Source organism: Hibiscus syriacus, unplaced genomic scaffold (genome assembly GCF_006381635.1).
Source record: "Hibiscus syriacus cultivar Baekdansim isolate YM2019G1 unplaced genomic scaffold, ASM638163v2 tig00116996_pilon, whole genome shotgun sequence".
Taxonomy (NCBI): domain Eukaryota; kingdom Viridiplantae; phylum Streptophyta; class Magnoliopsida; order Malvales; family Malvaceae; genus Hibiscus; species Hibiscus syriacus.
In genome coordinates, this window is record NW_024063512.1 from 2022717 (window position 1) to 2043296 (window position 20580).

Consider the following 20580-nt stretch of genomic DNA (forward strand, 5'->3'; position numbering starts at 1 on the left):
GGTCAAATGCTGTTTAGGAGAATCACGCAGTTGAGAGCATATTGAATCGATGTAAATATAGTTTTTCACCAAAGTTTGCATTTCCTGATCCAACTTTCCTGTTTCTGGCATTTTATACACTGGAGACGAAACAACTATAACGAAAGTTTCCACACGCACACCCACCAAAAGAAAAAGTAGCGTATAAGTGCTCAACATTGGACAAAAAGATGATAAAGTCAAATACGATTTTAAACTAGAGCTTCATTTGATTCAACAGAAGTTTCCCATTAACTTTCCTGCTAAACCTCAGTCTGAAGAACTCCTCGAGTGGCATAGTCCTGTACAGTGCATTGTTTGCCTTAACAATATCTGGCAATGGACCAATCTGAGTTCCCTTTTTTGGATTGTGAAATGCTGCAATTGAAGCCGCTCTTTCTCCTGATTAACCATAGCTCTATGCTCTATGCTCTATGCTTTTATATTCTCCATTGCTCATAATTTGCATTTATAACATTTGTTTAGTCTTTGCTAAGGCAGATTTCATATACAAGTTCAAATATTGTTATATTACCTATTTACCTCCATCATGTCTCCAATATTGGTGATCAATGCACCAGGGATGGGTTTGACAGGGATCCATTTGTCATTTCTCTTGATTTGTAGTCCTTCAACTTCATTCACTTGAAGCAAGAGTGTTAAGCTGGTAGCATCAGAGTGTGGGGATGCATCAAAAACCCTGCTTGCCTCTAGACAAGGTGGATAATAGTTAATTCTTATTCCTTGTGTTAAATCCTGAAAAAAACTTGCAAGCTTCTCCGGATCAGTCCCCAGGTTATTGGCAATAAACTTCATGAGTTGAATCATAACCTTATGCAACTCCATTGAGTACTTCTCAAAGCTTTCCCTGAAAACAGCTCAAGTTCAGTCTCCCTATTCTTTCTTTCTTTCTTTTTTTTTTTAATAGTCTGAGTTGATTATAAGGGTTTAGAATTGTTTAGCCTATGACAACGCACACATACCCTATGGATCGTTTTTGACTTTACCTGAATTAAGGGGGATTGGTCGGCCAGAATCTCATGTTTCTTAAGGAAACAGGCAGGGGGGGAAAGGTAGAGCATGTCATTCCAATCAAGCTTCTGATCTTCAGAAAAAACAAAGGCTTGACCATAGCCTTCTTTGTGATTGGGATTCTGAGCACAAGCAATCTTCTCCTCCAAAGGCAAGTTGAAGAACTCCTTCGTGTAAGTCTTCATTTTGTCAATCACTTCATCTGCTACCCCATGGTTGATTAACTGTTGCACACATCAGTAAAAGATGAACTACCAAGTCCATTGATGTAAAAGAAGTAGAGATTGTGTTTCGCTTAGGTGCCTGGAAGAAACCCCAGTCTTTGCAAGCCAAGTGGAGCTTTTTGAGTTCATCATCATGACCTAGTTTACTCATGTCAATCACGGGAATCTGCAGGGATTCATCTATGGAAACGACATCTAAGTCAACCTCTGGTCTGATATATCTCGGTGGGATTTTCTCCAGGTTCTTGGATGCTAGGGGCTAGGGCTTGAACGTTGTCAACAGGTAAAGAAACACCAAATCCTCTGCTCATCACCTTTGTTTCCATTTCTGTAAAGCTAAGTTCTCATCTGGGAAGAGTTTAATTTCTGTTTATAAGCTAAATAAAACACTAACATAGTTACGTTACTGCTTTAGGTAATTTCTTAAATCATCCTTTAAAAAAATACCTAACCATTTTGTCTTTTATAAGAATTATCCCTGTTCTTTTACTCTTTAAGCCTTTAGAAGCTGCATGAATGACCCATAAGGTGAGAGGAAGAATATGGTATAGCAATTGCCATATCACAATTGTTCGATGCAATTATTTTCACATCTAACTGTTTCTTTTATCATTTTCATGAAGAAACCTACGATTCTTTCTTAGACAACTGCTTTCCGCAAGGACGCCTTTATTATCCCTTTTAGTTAATGGTTGAAACATTATACGGTGAAACCAATTCTTGAAAACAACGGTACCATTTTGTCATAATCCACTCAGCAGCTTATCGTCCAACTCAAATAACTGTCAATTTTTATCATAGTTTGGAACATATTAATAGTCATGAGACTCAACAAAATAATGTCCTATAGTCGGAGGACCATCTTATAACTTTTAATAGTCGAGAGACTCAACAAAGCAATACCTTATAATCGGGGACCATTTATATACTTTACCCTCTATTTTTCTTAGTACAAATAGATATTTAAATTTGTTTTAATACAATTAGGTATTTAATTATTTTATGATACAAGTTGAGATCTAATATATTTTAATTATATATGTTCAATTATAATTAGTTCATACTTATACTTTTAATATTGTGCAGTTAAAAAGGACAATATATGCTTTATCTAAAACTTTTATTTATTCAAGTAACGTGTAAGTTTTTATCTAAAATAATAATTTGATTTTTTAAATATATTTTTTTAAAAATGAATTATAATATCAAATTAATAATATAATAAAAAATAAAAGATATTTCTGTTGATTAAAAGGTTTCAATAATCTGTATATTATAGATATACAACATAGAAGTAGCTTACTACATCAACTAGTTGGTTTGTTTGTTAAGTCTGATGAAGGCCCTGCTTTGTCATTTTCTTGAAGAAGCCTAAAGCCTAAGGATTAACAAACCTACAGTTCTTTCTAATTTCCCCATCAATTCCAGTTAGTACATTTATATTCCCCATCTTAACAACTGACTTTGCAAATGAACTGAAGAAAAGCTCTTGATCTGATGCAAAATCCCAAACCAGCTTCTTTATCTCCCCTTCATGGTCTTCATTCACCAACACGTTATCAGATCCTAACAGTCCATTTCCTTGATGAATGTTGATGTAATATTGATTGTCGAATTTTGCAGGAGTTAAGAAATCGAGCGGTGCGATCGCTTCGTCCCTTCCTGATTCCGGGCATATGGACCGGAGGATTCTTCGAAAAGTCCGGTATCGTTGGTACTTGTCGTACTTTTCTTCCATGTTTATATCGTAAACTCTTGTCTGAAACTCAAGCATCTAGCCTTACCAATGTATGGCTACCTGTTCATTTCATTAATCAAAGAATTGATTTTATGGTAGTGTTCCAATATGCATATATACATGCATGCATGCAATTTGCATACATACATTAAGGATTGAGAGAGAGACCTGACAAAGCAACCAAATCTTCTACATCGAGACCTTGTTGGTTAAAGTTGGCAATGAGAGTCTCCAGAGAGGAATTTGGGGTTGGAATGAACTGGTTTGCACCATCAAAGCTTGCTTTCAAGGAGTCTTTCCTCCCTAACCAGACCTCCCAACTTGGGCCTCCTCTCTGGTGAAACAGAACACTTGGTTATGACGATGGTATTACAACGGCTGCCTCGAATCATTTGGTATTAGATCAGACATATAGTAACATAAAGAAAAACTGTGAGTTTCAATACCAATGTGACGGAATCACGAGCGACCATTGCTAGAATATCGGCACAAGAGACGGTCAAAGGACAAGCCTCTTCCAAAAGGTGCTTGATCTTATCGATGACTTCGAATCCACGCAACGAATTCAGGTTAGGCCCTGCTTGCTTTTCACTAATGATGTCTCCATTGTTGTCCAAAAGAATTGATGCATCACATCCCTAGCACCCCAAATACTATTTTCATCAATTAAACCATGGAAACTGAAACAGAAAAAGAAATCTAACCATGACAAAGCAATCGTGAAAATGCAAGCGAAGGAGCGAAGCAGCCATTCGAGGATCTTTAAGCACTGCAATCTCGACATTCCTGCTAACAATCTCTGCTGCCAAGGGACATGTTTCTTTGTAGTAATCAAGATACAGTAGTCCATCTTCGACGCTCGATGTAATTTTAACTGCGTTTAAAACCGAAACCAGGAGTATACAGAATGCTCTAGTAATCTCCATTGAAGCAAATGAAAAGAACCCTACATATGGAATCAAGGTAGCTCGTAGGAATATTGCAGCAACATATAGCTATCTATATATGCGTGCACGTTTGACAGTTATGGTTTTCTTGTACCATTAATGCATCATCTGTTATTTTCAAACCTAATTGTCTTTAAAATTCCTTTGAGCTCTTTAATCAAAGTTGATGCAACTAACCCAACCAAACCGTTGTCTTTATTTTCTGTAACTACTAGTCTTGCCACTGCTACAGTCTGAATGATCCGATTCAAAACCGAGAACGAAAATTTCAACACATATGTTGTAGTTTAAGCTCTTGTTGTGTTATTAAAATCAATAAATGCATAGTCAAATTATGGTTCTGTCTAACTCTTGAACAGTTGAACCTTTCCATCATTCTGAATTTTCAGTAAACTTCTGAAAGTGCCAATTTAGTTCATACCATCACCAAAGTTGGATTAAACTTCACATGAAAGAAGTTGAATTATGTACATTATGCAAGGAGTTTAAACTGCAAAGCTGAAATTTCTGCAAAATTTCTGTGATTGAACTCGACCTTTAAGAAGAGTTTGAAGAAATATAAATTATAACAGTAACTATATGACAAAAATAAAAGAATTGTTTCTATACATTCAGCTCCACCGACATGACAAGTTTTAATGCTGTTGTTAAATCTATATCATAGTAGTCTGGTTCCCACCTCTTCAAACTTAAGGTCTGTTTATTTCACTGAAAACGTTTTTCGAAAAATGAAATCTGAAAATGTTTTACAGAAATGTAAATAATTTTCTAGAAAATATTTTCTAGTGTTTGGATGGTACATTGTAAATGTTTTACACTGTTTGATTAATTTTTCTGAAAACATTTTTCAGAATCTGTTTTTAATAAAGAATATACATATTGGATATGTTTTATTATTATTATTTTTAAAGGTTATTTTTATATATAAATTTTATAAAAATCTGTATTTTAGATAATATTAATAATTGATTAAAAATATATTATAAAAATTTATAAATCCTAAGAATGTTTAATTAATAGTACATCAAATTAAAACAACAATATTAAATAATATTGTAATAATAATAATAGTGTCAAAAATATGACTTTCAATGTCTTCTCATTACTACTAAAATCAAATGGATTGGTTGACGGATTATTGTCAAACTACATAAGCTCAGTAATTCGCTTGCATATAATAAGACAAAGACTTATCATAAATGGTGCCGGTATGTTAAACTTTGCACCGTTTAAGTATCTTAAGCCACAAAAAGCTTTGATTCAATGGGGTTATGACTTCTCAAATTGCGACTCATCGCAATGTGGGTCTAGCCAATCCCTGGGGGAACCCTTTGACATATTGGGGCTTGCTTTCCCACCACCTACAAGCTCTTTCAAATTTTCCACCTTGTTCTCTCGCCCTGCCCCGCCGATCCTTCTATCAGCTTCTTTTAGTTTTTGTTTAAACCGTTGCTTACGACTGGACATGTTTAGCTCCTTCTGCCATGATTGTGATGGTGGTGCACCATGCGATCCCAAATAAATGTTCTCTCCTTTTTTGGTCTGCACAAGCACAACAATAAATCACTAATTCACTATGTTCATTGGAGACATGGAAACTCTCACCCTCTCTACTGATAACAATCAGAAAATGATGTAGCATATTCTCTCTAATCCTAAAAGATGATCCTTTACAAGAGGCCACTTAGCACAACCATCTATGAACTATGTGCGAAGATATAATGATTTGCACAACTAGTCGGAACAAAATTTCGACAGAGATTTCATGGGAACAAAATGAAGCATTTCGGTGCATAATCTCCTACGGTTTGCAAGACATGACAACGGACGGAGCAAATCTAGGACTACAGTATTATTGTACAAAATGAGTGTAGAAAAAGTACATTTTGCATGACAGACGATAATTTAGACATTAAATAGATAAATGAATCCTGGGGATGTCTCAGGAAAATATACGGCGTTACCGGATACATTAAAAGATATTTAACAAATTCGGTTTAGCGCTACCGGAAATGTTGACTAATAATAATGTAGTAGGTCTAAGTCATGAAGAAATATTAAAAAATTGTGCAACCGGCAAACTTAACTTGTCGGTTCGTGTCGATCCAAATTAAAAATGTATTGATCCACAACGATATAACAGGTAAAACTATGACAAAATCGGTATTGAAATGATAAAACCGGTAAAGCGGTACCGAATATATTTAAAGTGTCGGTACTTTAATATAAAGATCGACACTTCGTTAATTTAAAAGAGAAGCAGTTTTAGCGCCTATAAAGTGTCGATACTTTAAAAAAAATGTATCGATGCACAACGATATAACAGGTAAAAATATGATAAAACCGGTATCAAAATGATGAAACGGTAAAACGCTACCAGATATATTGAAAGTGTCGATACTTATATAAGGATCGACACTTTGTGAATTTAAAAGAGAAGCAGTTTTAGCGTCTATAAAGTGTCGATACTTTAAAAAAAAATATCGATCCACAACGAATAACAGGTAAAAATATGATAAAATCGGTATCAAATGATAAAACCGATAAAACGCTATCGGATATTGAAAGTGTCGATACTTTCGTAAGTACGTGTAATAAATTATCGATACTTTCAAAGAAATACGTAATTATCCTTTCGAAAGTATCGACACCTGACATAAAAGTATCGACACTTTTGTATTTGTATCAATTAAATATAAATAACATATCCGATGAAAATATAAAGGTCATAGCTAAATATCCTGAAAATAGATAGAACGGACGAGTTTTTGTAATCAAAGCGTAATTGTTGCTGCATTTCAGAAGGCGTTTCTAAAGCGAAGTTTGTTTGTTTGTTACTGCAGTCGAATCGAAAAGTATGTTGTCGAAACCCTAGTTTTTTATTATTACAGTAATCGCGAATAGGGTTTTTATGTTGTTTTGGGGTTTTGGAGTAAAGAAACATTTGGGACCGATTGCAAGTAGAAAGTGATATTCAAGGTAAAATATAAATGTCGATACTTTATTAAATATTATAGGTAGAAAATGATATTATAGGTTGTATAAATGCCGACACATTTTGTAGTGGCCATTCAAATTCTTTTGAAGAAAACCGTTTTACCACAAGAGTAGTTATCTATATTTGTATATTGAATAAAGTGATGTAACAAAATAATTTGATTTGCGTAAACTGATATATGAAGGAAAAATGGAGTCAATGGGTTGGAAAATTGTTGGTGGCGCAGATGACTTTGAAATTGAGGCCGAGACTCGAAAGCAACCAAAGGGTGGATATGTACTTCTAGTAAGTATCAATGTCTTTTGTTATTATTGTTGAAATGGTAATTGGATTAAAGTATCGATAAACTTTAAATTGATTACAATTTTAAATGTTGACAGTATGGCCGAATGAAAAAGGATGAAGAAGATGGCACACAGAGCGGTTCGGTATGTAAAATGAAATTGACATTGAGTATTATTTAGTGTTAATGTATTGATTAAGAAACGTTTATGTTTATATAAGTGACAAAAGATGTGAGGTCCAAATGGAATTCGATGAGTGATGCTGAAAGGAACATTACATCACACATCAAGGAATGATAGTAAAGAATACAAAGAACGGAGGAAAAGCATGATAAGGTATTCATTAAACTTGTAAATACGTTGATACAAAATATATAAGAACTATAACATTATATATTGTTAAAAAATGTAGGAAGTGTCGACAAGATGCAGCTTAAAGTGAATTCATTAATTAAACACCTTAAGGAGAAGGGTCAGTTGAATGTGCTGGGAGAAATAGGTTTTGGATCGTTGGTAGGAGTAAGGGACGACCTATTCGGGGGAATTGTGTCGATCCTTGATGGCGCAATTTGATGTCAGACAATGTATTGCTAAGTATGGTGATTTTTCATTTCCTCTCGGGATCCCATGTGCTGCAGCCATATTGGGGGTAGAAAATGAAGGCAAAAGTGTTGTAGAGTCGTAAGAGAAGGACTGGAAAGCACTGCCTCCAAATATGGTTTGAAGCAGAAGGTAACATATGCGAATGAAGAGAAAATAAAAAGTGGATCTTACGGGGGGGATGAGCTGAAGGCCAGAGTTATTATACCTTGTCAGTATCTTTCTTTACCAACGGGTGATACGTCAACGAACAAGGAATTGCCTCCAAATATGGTTTGAAGCAGAAGGTAACATATGCTGAAATTGAAGAGAAAATAAAAAGTGGATCTTACGGGGGGGATGAGCTGAAGGCCAGAGTTCTATTATACCTTGTCAGTATCTTTCTTTATCCAACGGGTGATACGTCAACGAACAAGGAATTGAATCAATATCACCTTTAAAAAGGGCAGCCAGAGATACCTCAAAGGGTGCATAGCAATCTTAGAGGTAAATGAGTTGAAGAACTTTTTTGTGTTTATATAAAATGATATTAGTATTATATAAAATATAAATTTTATTATAAATGCATGTTGCACTGTTCGATTTTTGGTCGGGCTGTGGCAGTGTTGGCTTATGAAAGAAACCGGAGTGGCACGCATCCGTGCATGGGGGAAGGAAATGGTGGTTAGAGTGATGGTGAAGTTGAAGTTGATAGAGCGAAGAAGCAAGAAAGGGTAATAAATGTAATTAAATAATATTAAGAATAATCAATGTCTAATATTGTAATTTAATTTTAAAGGTTATTGGCAAGGATGTAGAGGAGTAGTGGAAGCAGAGGAGAAGAAAGGAGAGATGGTTGTATTGGGGGATGGCGGTGAGGGGGACGGCGGTGAGGGAAAACAGAGTAACTTCGACATTTTGATGTCTGAATTGGCTGATATCAAAAAAATCCATTTTATATCATGCAAAACAATCAAGAGTCGAAGAAAAACTTGATAGAGTCGAAGAGAAACTGAGAGAGTCGAAGATACACTGAGAGGCATAAGGGGGTAGAGAAGGAAAAATAGATGGAGTGGTGAAAGAAGTAGAGTGTTGAGGGGTGAAGTGGTGAAGAAGTTGAGGTGTTAAGGGGTGATCTTAAGATGGTGACGGGTGAAAATTTTGAGGGAGTGGTGAAGGAGGTTGTGGAATTGAGGAGTGAACTTACGGGGGTGAAGGGGTGGTTGATAAATACTTGGATGAAGGAGATCAATTGAAGGGTGAAATAAAAGAGTGAAGAGCTATGTAGAGAAAAAATGATGAACTGAAAAATATGAAGAAAAAAGAGGGGGATGAGAGAAGAGATGGAAGAAAGAGGGAGGGGAAGAAGAGGGAGGAGGAAGAAAAGAGATGGAAGAAATAAGGAGGAAGGAAGTCGATGTCTTTATACACCGGAGAGTGTTATAGCAGCAGATTTGGATTCGGAATGTCCTGCACCCCAGAAGAAAAAGCAGAAGGTAAGTTGAATAAAAGAAAACTTAATTTGATCTTTATTATGTTGTTGTGACAAAAATTTATATGCAAAATTATAAGTTGAAAAAGCGGATATTCCAAGCGGAATTGATGACATCAAAGCTGCAATTTGTGATTATTTATGGAATAGTGAGTTAGAATCGGGGTAAGTGAAATATAATGCTTTGTGAGTGATATTTAAATATTTCATGATAACATATTAATCCTAATGATTCATACATATATTTTGTAATCTCAATGGGAAATCAATTTGCTACTGTATACGACGTTGCAACGTTGAAGCCTACGGAATGGGTTGGCAGTGTGGTAAGTAGAAAATAGAAAATGTTAAAACTTATTGAATATGTTCTGATTGTGTAATTAATTTTGTTAGGTTATTGATTTACTCGCCTGGACAGTATACTACGATTCTCATAAGTCACTCCGGAAGATTGGCTACCTTTCATACCACTTAGCGGTGAGTTAAATTAATAAATGGAGATAAGTAGTGTATAGACGGTAAATTAATAATGTTTGTTGCGTAATTGCAGCATCAGGCGTTGGATGCCAATAACAAAGAAAGTGTTGAGAGTATTGGTACCTTCTGGGGTCCCATATTGGATAACTATGTGAAATACACCGACTGTGAGAAGGTAAGACACCATACCAATTGCAAATGATGTTTTCGGATATAGAATGTTGAATTTTGTCAAATTGGGTGTGAAATTTGTTGCAAATCATGATCACAATAAACTACCATAATTCACATTGGTATATGTTGGTGTTAGATATGGTAGATCGTGTTGCAACAATATATGATAGTATGTTTACATCTGAAGTAGCTAAACAGAGAGTGAAAGATGCTAAGAGATTGGTATGTCTGTATGTATGAAAGGACATTATGTAAATTATAATGCATAATTTTTTTGGATCATAACTTCTTCTTTTTTAATGCAAATTAAAATATTAGTTTTTATAATAAAACGTATTTGGGTTGAATATGTGGATCTCTAGGAAAGTTTCCCTTGAAAAATTTCAAATTTGTGGAGCATAAGAAGAATAAGCAATTGAATGGGTATGAGATGTTATCATAAATAGAAAGCTTAATTTATGCAGGATTCATCATAATTGACATGTGTGGTTTTCAAATTTTGTAACAGACATGATTGCGGCATGTATGTGATGATGTGGATGGAATCGATCGGTTCTACAGGGGCAACTGGTGATTTTGTAACTGAAAAGAAAAATCTGTTTGTGGTAAAATTGTTAAAAGTCGTAGATTGAATGATGTAGTTTACAATACTTAACGTTCTGACAATTTGAATATAGGTTGTTGGAGAGTGTGATCGATCGCGAATATTAAACGATCTCGTAAGCCACAATCAAAATCAACGAAGACAGGAGATAACAAAAGCTACCATGAGACATAAGAATAACAAAAGGATGCAATGATGTAAATGTAGGGTTAATTTTGTATAAGATTTATAATTTTGTATACGATTTATAATTTTGTATGTGAATGTAATTATGAATGAGATGAGAAAAGTTAGCAGTAGGTTGTTGTACATGTTTCTTATACACATTAAGAGTCATGTTGATACTTACGATATATGGAGATTGTTGTATGTATTATACCAAATGTCATCATAATTGTCATCATGTGCGAGACTGAATGGTCATTCCATATTGAGGGTATGTACAATAACTACAAAATTAACTTTAAAGTAAAAGGTAAATTTACAATATGGAAAACAGGGTGCAACCATAAAGTGTCGATCCATATATAAAAAGTGTCGATCCCAGAAACATCGAAACCCATAAGTAAAATGTAATAGGTAATTTTTCAATCTAACCGGTATAAGTATATCGGTTTTATGAGAGATTAGGTGTAATATATGTATCGACACTTTTTAATTTTGTGTCGATACTATTGGTCCAGAATGAATGGCAAACAGGGTGCAACCATAAAGTATCGATCCATATATAAAAGTGTCGATCCCAGAAACATCGAAACCCATAAGTATAATGTAATAGGTAATTTTTCAATCTAATCGGTATAAGTATACCGGTTTTATGAGAGAATAGGTGTAATATATGTATCGACACTTTTTAATTTTGTGTTGATACTATTGGTCCAGAATGAATGGCAAACAAGGTGCAACCATAAAGTGTAGATCCATATATAAAAAGTGTCGATCCCAAAAACATCGAAACACATAAGTATAATGTAATAGGTAATTTTTCAATCTAACCGGTATAAGTATATCGGTTTTATGAGAGAATAGGTGTAATATATGTATCGACACTTTTTAATTTTGTGTCGATACTATTGGCCCAGAATGAATGGCAAACAGGGTGCAACCATAAAGTGTCGATCCATATATAAAAAGTGTCGATCCCAGAAACATCGAAACCCATAAGTATAATGTAATATGTAATTTTTCAATCTAACCGGTATAAGTATACCGGTTTTATGAGAGAATATGTGTAATATATGTATCGACACTTTTTAATTTTGTGTCGATACTAATTTAAATATCGAGTGTTTTTCCCCCGTTCATTATATATAGTATACAAAATCTAAATCGACAAACCCTAAACCTTAAGACAAGCAGACAGAAGAGAACTCTTCCTCTCCGAAGAATACTAGCGTTATCATAACAGTGACGATCAGATATTCAGGTAAATGTATCGATATTTTATGGGTTTGATTGATTTCTATATTAGAGTTTTTTTCCTGAATGTGTTTGTGTTCCATTGTAATAGCATCCAACCAAAATGGCTCCAAAACGTCAGCGTCAGAAGCGCGGTCTTTCTCAAAGCTCTTCTCAACCCAGTTCTTCTCAACCACAACCTCTTTCTAAAACAAACGATTCTTCTGAGGAAATCAGGTCCTTCGAAACTCTGAACTTTAGATCTGATATGGAGAAACAAAGATGGCAGACGAGTTTTAATGTAAGGAAGATTCGTCCCGAACGTGTCATTGACTTGGGTTTCTTGTTTGATGATAAATATGCATTTAGTTTTAAATCCACATTTACATCTTGGGGTTGGCTTGAATTCCTTGGTGTAGAACCAAAATATTACCCCAACCTAGTTAGAGTCTTCTACAACAATGCTTCCTTACAGCACGAGCCTAATAAGACTAATATAATAGGAATTAATACACATGTCATGGGGAAGGATATATATATATCTCCGGAAACTATTGCGGAGGGTTTAGGTGTAGCGAATAAAGGGGATTCAGATGAAAATGATGTAGATTGGTCTACAATTAAACGGGTTGCTAGAAATAACCCAATTCACCTAGATGTAGAGTCGAGAGTGTTTCACAAAATGCTCACATGGTATATTCGGCCTAGTGGGGGAAAACATTCAACGCTTCGAGACAGCGATTATTGGTGGATATCAAAGTATAAATCCAAATCCAAAACGGCTCCAAACATTGCTAAACTCATATTTAATACAATTGTATATATGGTCACAAAGGGAGCAACAATTTCAACTTCACTACCATATGGATGTGTCATCACCCATCTGTTGAAGAAGAAAGAAGTTGATTTTTCGCATGACGCCCCTGTTCGATTAACCCGCAAGATTGACATGTTATTTATTAAAAAAACGGGATATGATTTTGTTGAAAAACTCGGTTGGAAGCGTGTCAAGGAGGTCGGATTAGATCAAGAGAGGGAGGAAATGGACCCCATTGGCCATGAAGAAGAGCAACCAATTAGAGACGCAATAATGGAAGAAGCTCCAGTTGCAGAGGATGTCACAATTAAGACCGTGATGGAATACATGGTCAATTTTCGAGAGCATATTGATTCCCTCGTGAGTGGAATGTGAGCCGATATTTCATCTTGTGTGACGAATTACGTCAACGACATCAAACGAGTTAGGTAATTCATTATTTATGTTTCTAAACATTTACACGTTCTGAACTGTATTTTATTTTCTTTTAACAGATGTGGACAACCAAGCTGTCAATGAAGATGAAGATGACGATGATGATGATCCAAACAATTATATCGTGTCTGCAACGCCGCCTTCAAGAAAACTTTTAATTTTTTATCTCAATGGTGTCCTTGCCTACATCCCAAGACTTCTTGCAGGTTTTAATTCTATTCTTTTGTATCCATTATTTTAACATATAAGCGTATAACTTTAATCTCATTTTCTTCATGTTGTAGATGTTATCCTCAGAACAGGATTATTTGAATTTATGCAATTTTGTGTCGACAATTTTATTGTTGCCCTTTGGTCTTTAAAGATGAGGTTAGAACATGTTTGGAGCAATTGAATTACTGTAGTCAAAAGCGTTAATATACATTTGAATGTTAACATTCAAACTTGATTACAATCTCAGCATAACGTCGACCGTGTACTTGAAAAACTACCTTTATTTTCTGAGCAATTTCTATTTGTTTGGGTAAGATGAATGTCATTACAGTTTGCTGACTTTTCGTTGTCTATGATTCCTACATATTTATGTTCGACTGTTTGTGAACAGGATCAAGCAAAATGCAAAACATACGATAATGTTACCTACTATAAAGATCTCAATGATGTTTGGAACGCGTGTCCTGATTTTAACGAGCTAAATACACTTTTGGTTGATGATTCAGCGGAAAAAATGATTTATAATCCGGTAAGTTGCATTTATGCAATATGTTTTTCCAGTTGAACAGGTGTTCAGACATTGATTATTTTAGCAACTTATGTGTTTATATAGAAATACAATTACATATGTCCACATACCTTTGACGATGCTTCCCATTCGAACGACAATGCTCTAGGTATGACACAAATTTATTCATGCTTATGCGAATTTAGTTAATTGTTAGTAAAATTGCACCTCATTAGTTTGATAATTGAAATTATTTATGTATGTCCTCAGAAAAAGGTGGAAACATACGAGAGTATTTGAAAAAATTTGTTGAAGGCCCCTAATGTTCCGGACTTCGTTAGAAATAACCCTTTTTCATCGAATTAATTTCGTTTGTCGGTACATTATTTGAACATTGTTGTGTATGTGTCTTTTGGTTTGATTATATTGTGTGTATATTTTCATTAATTATTCCATATTTGCTTCTATGTATACATATACATTTGAGGATTGTTGAAATATCAATACTAGTTATTAATGTATTTTACACCTGCTTGCAAATGTATCGAAACACATTATTAAAGAATTGTTTTCCATGATATCCACGACAAAGTTTTCATACTTAAAAATATTGTAACGACCCCAAAAACATCGAAACCCATAATTATAATGTAATAGGTAAATTTTCAATATACCCCAAAAAATATCAGCATAAAGTGTCGATACATTTTCAAAAAGTGTCGATTGAAAAAACATCGAAACTCATAATTATAATGTAATATGTAATTTTGTAATATAACCGGTTTAGATATACCGATTTTATGAGAGAATATGTCTACAACCTATATCGACACTTTTTAATATTGTGTCGCTACTTTATGTCCAGAATGGATGAAAAAAGTGTCGATACCTTTTCAAAAAGTGTCAATTGAAAAAACATCGGAACCCATAATTATAATGTAATAGGTAATTTTGTAATATAACCGGTATAGATATACCGGTTTTATGAGAGAATAGGTCTACAACCTATATCGACACTTTTTAATATTGTGTCGCTACTTTATGTCCAGAATGGATGAAAAAAGTGTCGATACATTTTCAAAAAGTGTCGATTGAAAAAATATCGGAACCCATAATTATAATGTAATAGGTAATTTTGTAATAAAACTGGTATAAATATACCGGTTTTATGAGAGAATAGGTCTACAACCTATATCGACACTTTTTAATATTGTGTTGCTACTTTATGTCCAGAATGGATGAAAAAAGTGTCGACACCTTTTCAAAAAGTGTCGATTGAAAAAACATCGGAACCCATAATTATAATATAATATGTAATTTTGTAATATAACCGGTATAGATATACCGGTTTTATGAGAGAATAGGTCTACAACCTATATCGACACTTTTTAATATTGTGTCGCTACTTTATGTCCATAATAGATGAAAAAAGTATCGATACCTTTTCAAAAAGTATCGATTGAAAAAACATCAAAACCCATAATTATAATGTAATAGGTAATTTTGTAATATAACCGGTATAGATATACTGGTTTTATGAGAAAATAAGTCTACAACCTATATCGACACTTTTTAATATTGTGTCGCTACTTTATGTCCATAATGGATGAAAAAAGTGTCGATACCTTTTCAAAAAGTGTCGATTGAAAAAACATCGGAACCCATAATTATAATGTAATAGGTAATTTTGTAATATAACAGGTATAAATATACCGGTTTTATGAGAGAATAGGTCTACAACCTATATCGACACTTTTTAATATTGTGTCCATACTTTTAAGTAACGCGGTTTTTCTTCCTTCATTCAATATTTATATGTACATGTTTCTTATACACAATAGAAGTCATGTTGATACTTACGATATATGGAGATCGTTGTCATTCCATTCCGTCTTCGAAAAAATCAGTTGATGTAGGCTGTGTGCTTGTACTCAAACTGAGCTTGACTTGAGGACATGTTAGTTTGTTATGTCCCTCACCGTTGCAGTACCCACATCGCCTAATTTTCTTCTCGACCTTGTTCTTCGGCACTTTTTTTCGCTTGCGTTGTTTTCGTTGAGGGTCACGAACGTTGTTTACTACAATGCTCTGGTTGACTGAATCATTCAAACCAAACGAGTTTTCTAATTCTTCTATTAGTTTTTTCATCTCATCTCTTGCGATTTGGAAAGACTCGTTTGTCTTTGATGCAATGTAGCATAACCTACTTGACGTTGAACGTAGAGCAGCGAACCTTGCCATTTGCATCACTCCTGGAGACACATTCATGTCAACATAACTGGGTGCAAAAGCCTTCGCATCATTAGTCCACCTACTTTGAATCAAAGTCCTGGGCAAATATGTGTAATCCAAGTGCTTCAAAATGTGAAGTTGATGGCGACACGGAAGTCCAACGGTCTCAAATTTTTTGCAGGAGCAAATTAGAGTTTTCGTATGAGAATCAAAACTAATTTCAAATTTCCTATTTTTTCTGCATACTTTGACAAAATATAATGTTGACATTCATCTGATAAGGACTTAATTTCTGCCTCAATCCGGTACAATGTCTCCCGTATAAGTTCATCTTGGAACGCACGAAAAGATTCGCGGGTAAAAATCGCAGCGGCATGGCTTTCAAGGTCGACCAGTTTTGTGATCTGGAAGGGCTTCGTATGGGAACTTAAGTAATTCACTTTCAACTCATTCATACGCATTCTACTAATTCCATCTTCAATTGCACGAACATCTAAATATGTCTTCTTGTGTTTCAGTGCAATCGCTAGTGAAACATTCATAGACTCGCACCTTTGTGTTGAGCGAATATTGGCAAAGAATGACCAGATAGATATGCTTGTGCCCATAAGTGTCGTGTATTTCCCTTCTCAATCACCCATGGATGCTTTTGGACGTTGAATTCTGAAACAACCAAACGCCATTGAATATCAAATTCCTCGGTTGTCCACCAGGAAGCCATGCATTTTGAGAATGATGCTGTAAACTTTGGGTCACCAATGTTAGCTTGTGCATTGCGAGAAAGATGCCAAGAACATAATATGTGCTTAGCATAAGGGATAAAAGATTTGATAGCCCTCTGCATTGCCCTATCCCCATTGGTGACAACTGAAATAGGTGATTTATTCATCATGGCTTCTAAAAACTTTTGTAGCACCCACTCGAAAGATTGAGACGTCTCGTCAGCGATTATGGCAGTGGAAAACACAATTGTGTTATGGTGGTGATTGACACCGACAATAGGCATAATTGGTCGACCATACAAATTATCTTTGTACGTTGTGTCGAATGCAATTACATCACCTAAAGCATGTGTAATCCAATCTCGATGTAGAATCCGACCAAATAAGATTATACAATACCCCCGATTCATCTACCGAGTATGTCATAAAAAAACCCGGGATCATCATGTTTCTTATAATCAAAGTAGGCAATAAGCGCATTCACATCCCCATCGACGATTTCCTTTGCTTTACCTCTTTGAAGTGCATTGTAGAGGTCTTTATGTGTAAATCCAACATTATGATAGCCCTGCCTGCTGCGTTAAATAGTTCATTACTTGTGACGTGCCAACACTGACCTCTTTCAATGTTGTTGCCTCATCAATATCAGCCTTACTTACAGCTCTATTAGAACACATAAATGGTGTCATAGCAGGTGTGCACAATACATGATTATGTTTATGATCAGACTTACTTATAACCCACTGATCGTTTGTATTTGTTGATGTAACTAAGACTCTAGCCTTACATCCTGTTCTTGTGACTGGCGTATGAGCACGTTGACGATCAACGGTATTGACTTTTGATACTCGAAACCCTTTTTTGGAACAACAAAATTCTTGTGTCTTCACATTCCCTTCCACGTCAAGCCGTGTTGTTCCCTTACGTGCATTAAACCCATGTTCCGTGCGAATCCCTTGTAAAAGTACCAAGCTTGATCACGTGAACAGAAGAGCTGACCAACCAATCTGTCAGATTCATCAACATTATGTACTTCATGGCATTCCTCGGTTGGCTTAACATTGTCTACATCAGTATGATCCATGGCAAAAATTTTGTTGTGCAAGTTCAGTGGTCTCGGAGTTGATGGAGATGTAAGCAAAGGTTCATTTTGAACATGTTTCAGTCGTGCTGCTTTCAATAGGATGTGGTATTGGTAATGGTAGTTAAAGGGTGGGTACAACATTAAATTCGCAGTACATATTTAGGTATGTACAATAACTACTAAATATGTGTCAATACATTTTCTACAAGTATCGACCCAAAAAACATCAAAACCAATAATTATAATGTAATAGGTAAATTAACATATCAGGTAAATTTTACCTTTTTTCATAATGTTACCTGATATGTTGAAAGTATTGATTCTTTTTATAAAAAGGATTGATACTTTACAATATAATAAGTAAAAATATATTATTATTAAATTAAAAACAATAAACATATATATTACATATTTATTATTATCTTTGGTTAATATTGTTAAATTTAAATTTTAAATAATATTTTATAAAATATCAAAACAATCAAATAATTTTTTGTGTAAATGAAATTATTAAATTAATATTGTAGGTGAAAAACATGAAATATTTAAAATGATTGAAACATAAATTACATAACTTTAAAAAAACATCGATCCTTTTTATAAAAGTATGGAGACTTTCAACATATTAGGTAAATGTTACTTTTTTTAAAAGAGAAGAAGTTATAGCGCCAATAAAGTGTCGATACTTTATAAAAATATATCGATCCATAACAATATAACAGGTAAAAATATGACAAAACCGATCTCGAAATGATAAAACAGGTAAAGCGCTACCGGTTATGTTGAAAGTGTCGATAATTTATTATACGTATCGACATTTTTGGAATTTAAAAGAGAATAAGTTATAGCGCTAATAAAGTGTCGATACTTTATAAAAATGTATCGATCCATAACAATATAACATGTAAAAATATGACAAAATCGGTCTATAAATGACAAAAGGTGAACGCATATAGTGTCGATACATTTATAAAAAGTATCGATCTAAAAAATATCGAAACCGATAATTATAATGTAATAGGTAAATTTGCAATGTTACCGGTATAAATATATTTGTTTACTTATAAAATAGGTCAATATAAGCGCTACCTATTACATTATATAAGCGCTACCTAATATGTTATTGTACTTGATAATATTTCCGGTTAAATACATATTTTATTATATAAGCGCTATCTATTACATTATATAAGCGCTATCTATTACATTATATAAGCGTTACCTAATATGTTATTGTACTTGATAATATTTCCGGTTAAATAATATAACATAACCGGTCTAAATTTTAACCGGTCACTTGTTTAACCGGTCACGCCGTATATTAGGCCGTTTTTTAGGCGCCGCACAACAGAACTACCCATGAATCCTTCAACACATTTCAGATGATAATCTATGTGCACGCGTGTAAAAGCAATACTAATTAGATGAAGAGTGTGGGTAAAAGGTACCTACAAACAAGATCACAACAGAGAATGCCAACCGTGGTAACTGCAAAATAGATACTGAAGAAGCCTCTTGCTCCTCTCCACCGGCGCCAACTCCTAATTGTAGAAAATAATATTATTACTAGTTCATATAGGTCAATGGTATTCTATTTCACTGTCGTAAAACCATAAGGCTAAACTGGGTGATTTCGGTTGTTGCAGAAACTATTAGCACAACCACCAGGAGAATGTATCTTTTACAGATTTCAAAATCCTAGAATCATTGTCGAAATATAACATGATGTCAATGGGGGGAAGGCTTTTAAACTAACTCAAGAACCAGGAAAAACTTGCATTACCTATGGTGCCAATGCCAGCTAATGTAATCCCCAACCAGTCAATAACATTCATGACTTCTTGTAAATAGAAGTGCGATAAGATCGAAAGAATGGCGAGCCCGCAGTCGGATACCGGTTGAATGATGGATACCTGAACAACACTTTCGTAGTCAAAAATATAAAGAATACACAAATTTTACACTATCAATCCCTTTGTAGCCAAACATTGGTCACGCTACAAAGAAACAACAAATTTGGTCTATTGCAAAATTAAAGAAAATCAAATTCACCGGATCCATAGATAACTCTCTCAGCATCAACAAGGCACCGGATATATCGATCAGAAACCCAATCGCCCATGATTTATTAACAGCATATGCTCTTAAACAGAGGAGAGCCCCTTACACCTACTGTTTTGTTGGGTTTTAAATGTCCCATATTGCATGCTAAAAAATCAATTAACAATAATCCACTCAAACCTCAGAACAAGAATGAAAATACTGAGAAACTCCAGATTTTCAAGAAAGAACACAGAGCCAAATCTACGAACGAAAACCACAGAGAAAAAAAATAAAAGAAGAAAGAACACAAAGGATAGAAAAGGGGAACCTGGGACAAAGATTTCTGAGTGGATCCAGTCTTTGGATCGGTCAATTTTTCGGTGTGGAGCAAGGGACGAGAGAACGAATTGTTTTCGGTGTGGAGCAAGGGAGTTGCAGAACGATGGAAAACGACTTACCCTTTTCCAAACGGTAGGTCATTTTACCATATTTCCCTTTAAGTTTTCCGTTGACAGGAAAACAAAATACGTTGACCTCTTATTTTACGAGAACCAAACACGA

General features: G+C 34.6%; 2 protein-coding genes and 1 pseudogene across 2 annotated transcripts; all 3 read right to left on the minus strand.

Annotated features, from left to right (window-relative positions):
- Window positions 1-235: 235 nt before the first annotated feature.
- LOC120193603 lies at window positions 236-1600 on the minus strand (annotated as a pseudogene).
- A 1004-nt stretch (window positions 1601-2604) lies between these two features.
- Window positions 2605-3990, minus strand: LOC120193643 (peroxidase 20-like). Its single transcript, XM_039196082.1, is given in 6 exon segments — window positions 2605-3032; window positions 3035-3061; window positions 3064-3072; window positions 3181-3346; window positions 3459-3650; window positions 3717-3990. Coding segments are annotated over 6 exon segments (996 nt in total). The 5' UTR covers window positions 3939-3990; the 3' UTR covers window positions 2605-2652.
- Window positions 3991-5068: 1078 nt separating this feature from the next.
- Window positions 5069-20471, minus strand: LOC120193645. The gene is made up of 4 exons (XM_039196084.1): window positions 20348-20471; window positions 19760-19889; window positions 19429-19517; window positions 5069-5501 (listed from the first exon to the last, which is right to left on the minus strand). The coding sequence occupies exons 2-4, from the start codon at window positions 19809-19811 to the stop codon at window positions 5229-5231; spliced, it is 414 nt and encodes a 137-aa protein (XP_039052015.1). The 5' UTR covers window positions 19812-19889; window positions 20348-20471; the 3' UTR covers window positions 5069-5228.
- Window positions 20472-20580: the final 109 nt, after the last annotated feature.

Coding starts and splice junctions, on each gene's coding strand:
- LOC120193645 (XM_039196084.1), bottom strand. CDS start 19,811: ATGAATGTTATTGACTGGTTGGGGATTACATTAGCTGGCATTGGCACC. Junction 19,518..19,759: donor AGCTGGCATTGGCACCATAG/GTAATGCAAGTT, acceptor TTCTACAATTAG/GAGTTGGCGCCGGTGGAGAG. Junction 5,502..19,428: donor TCTCTGTTGTGATCTTGTTT/GTAGGTACCTTT, acceptor GTGCTTGTGCAG/ACCAAAAAAGGAGAGAACAT.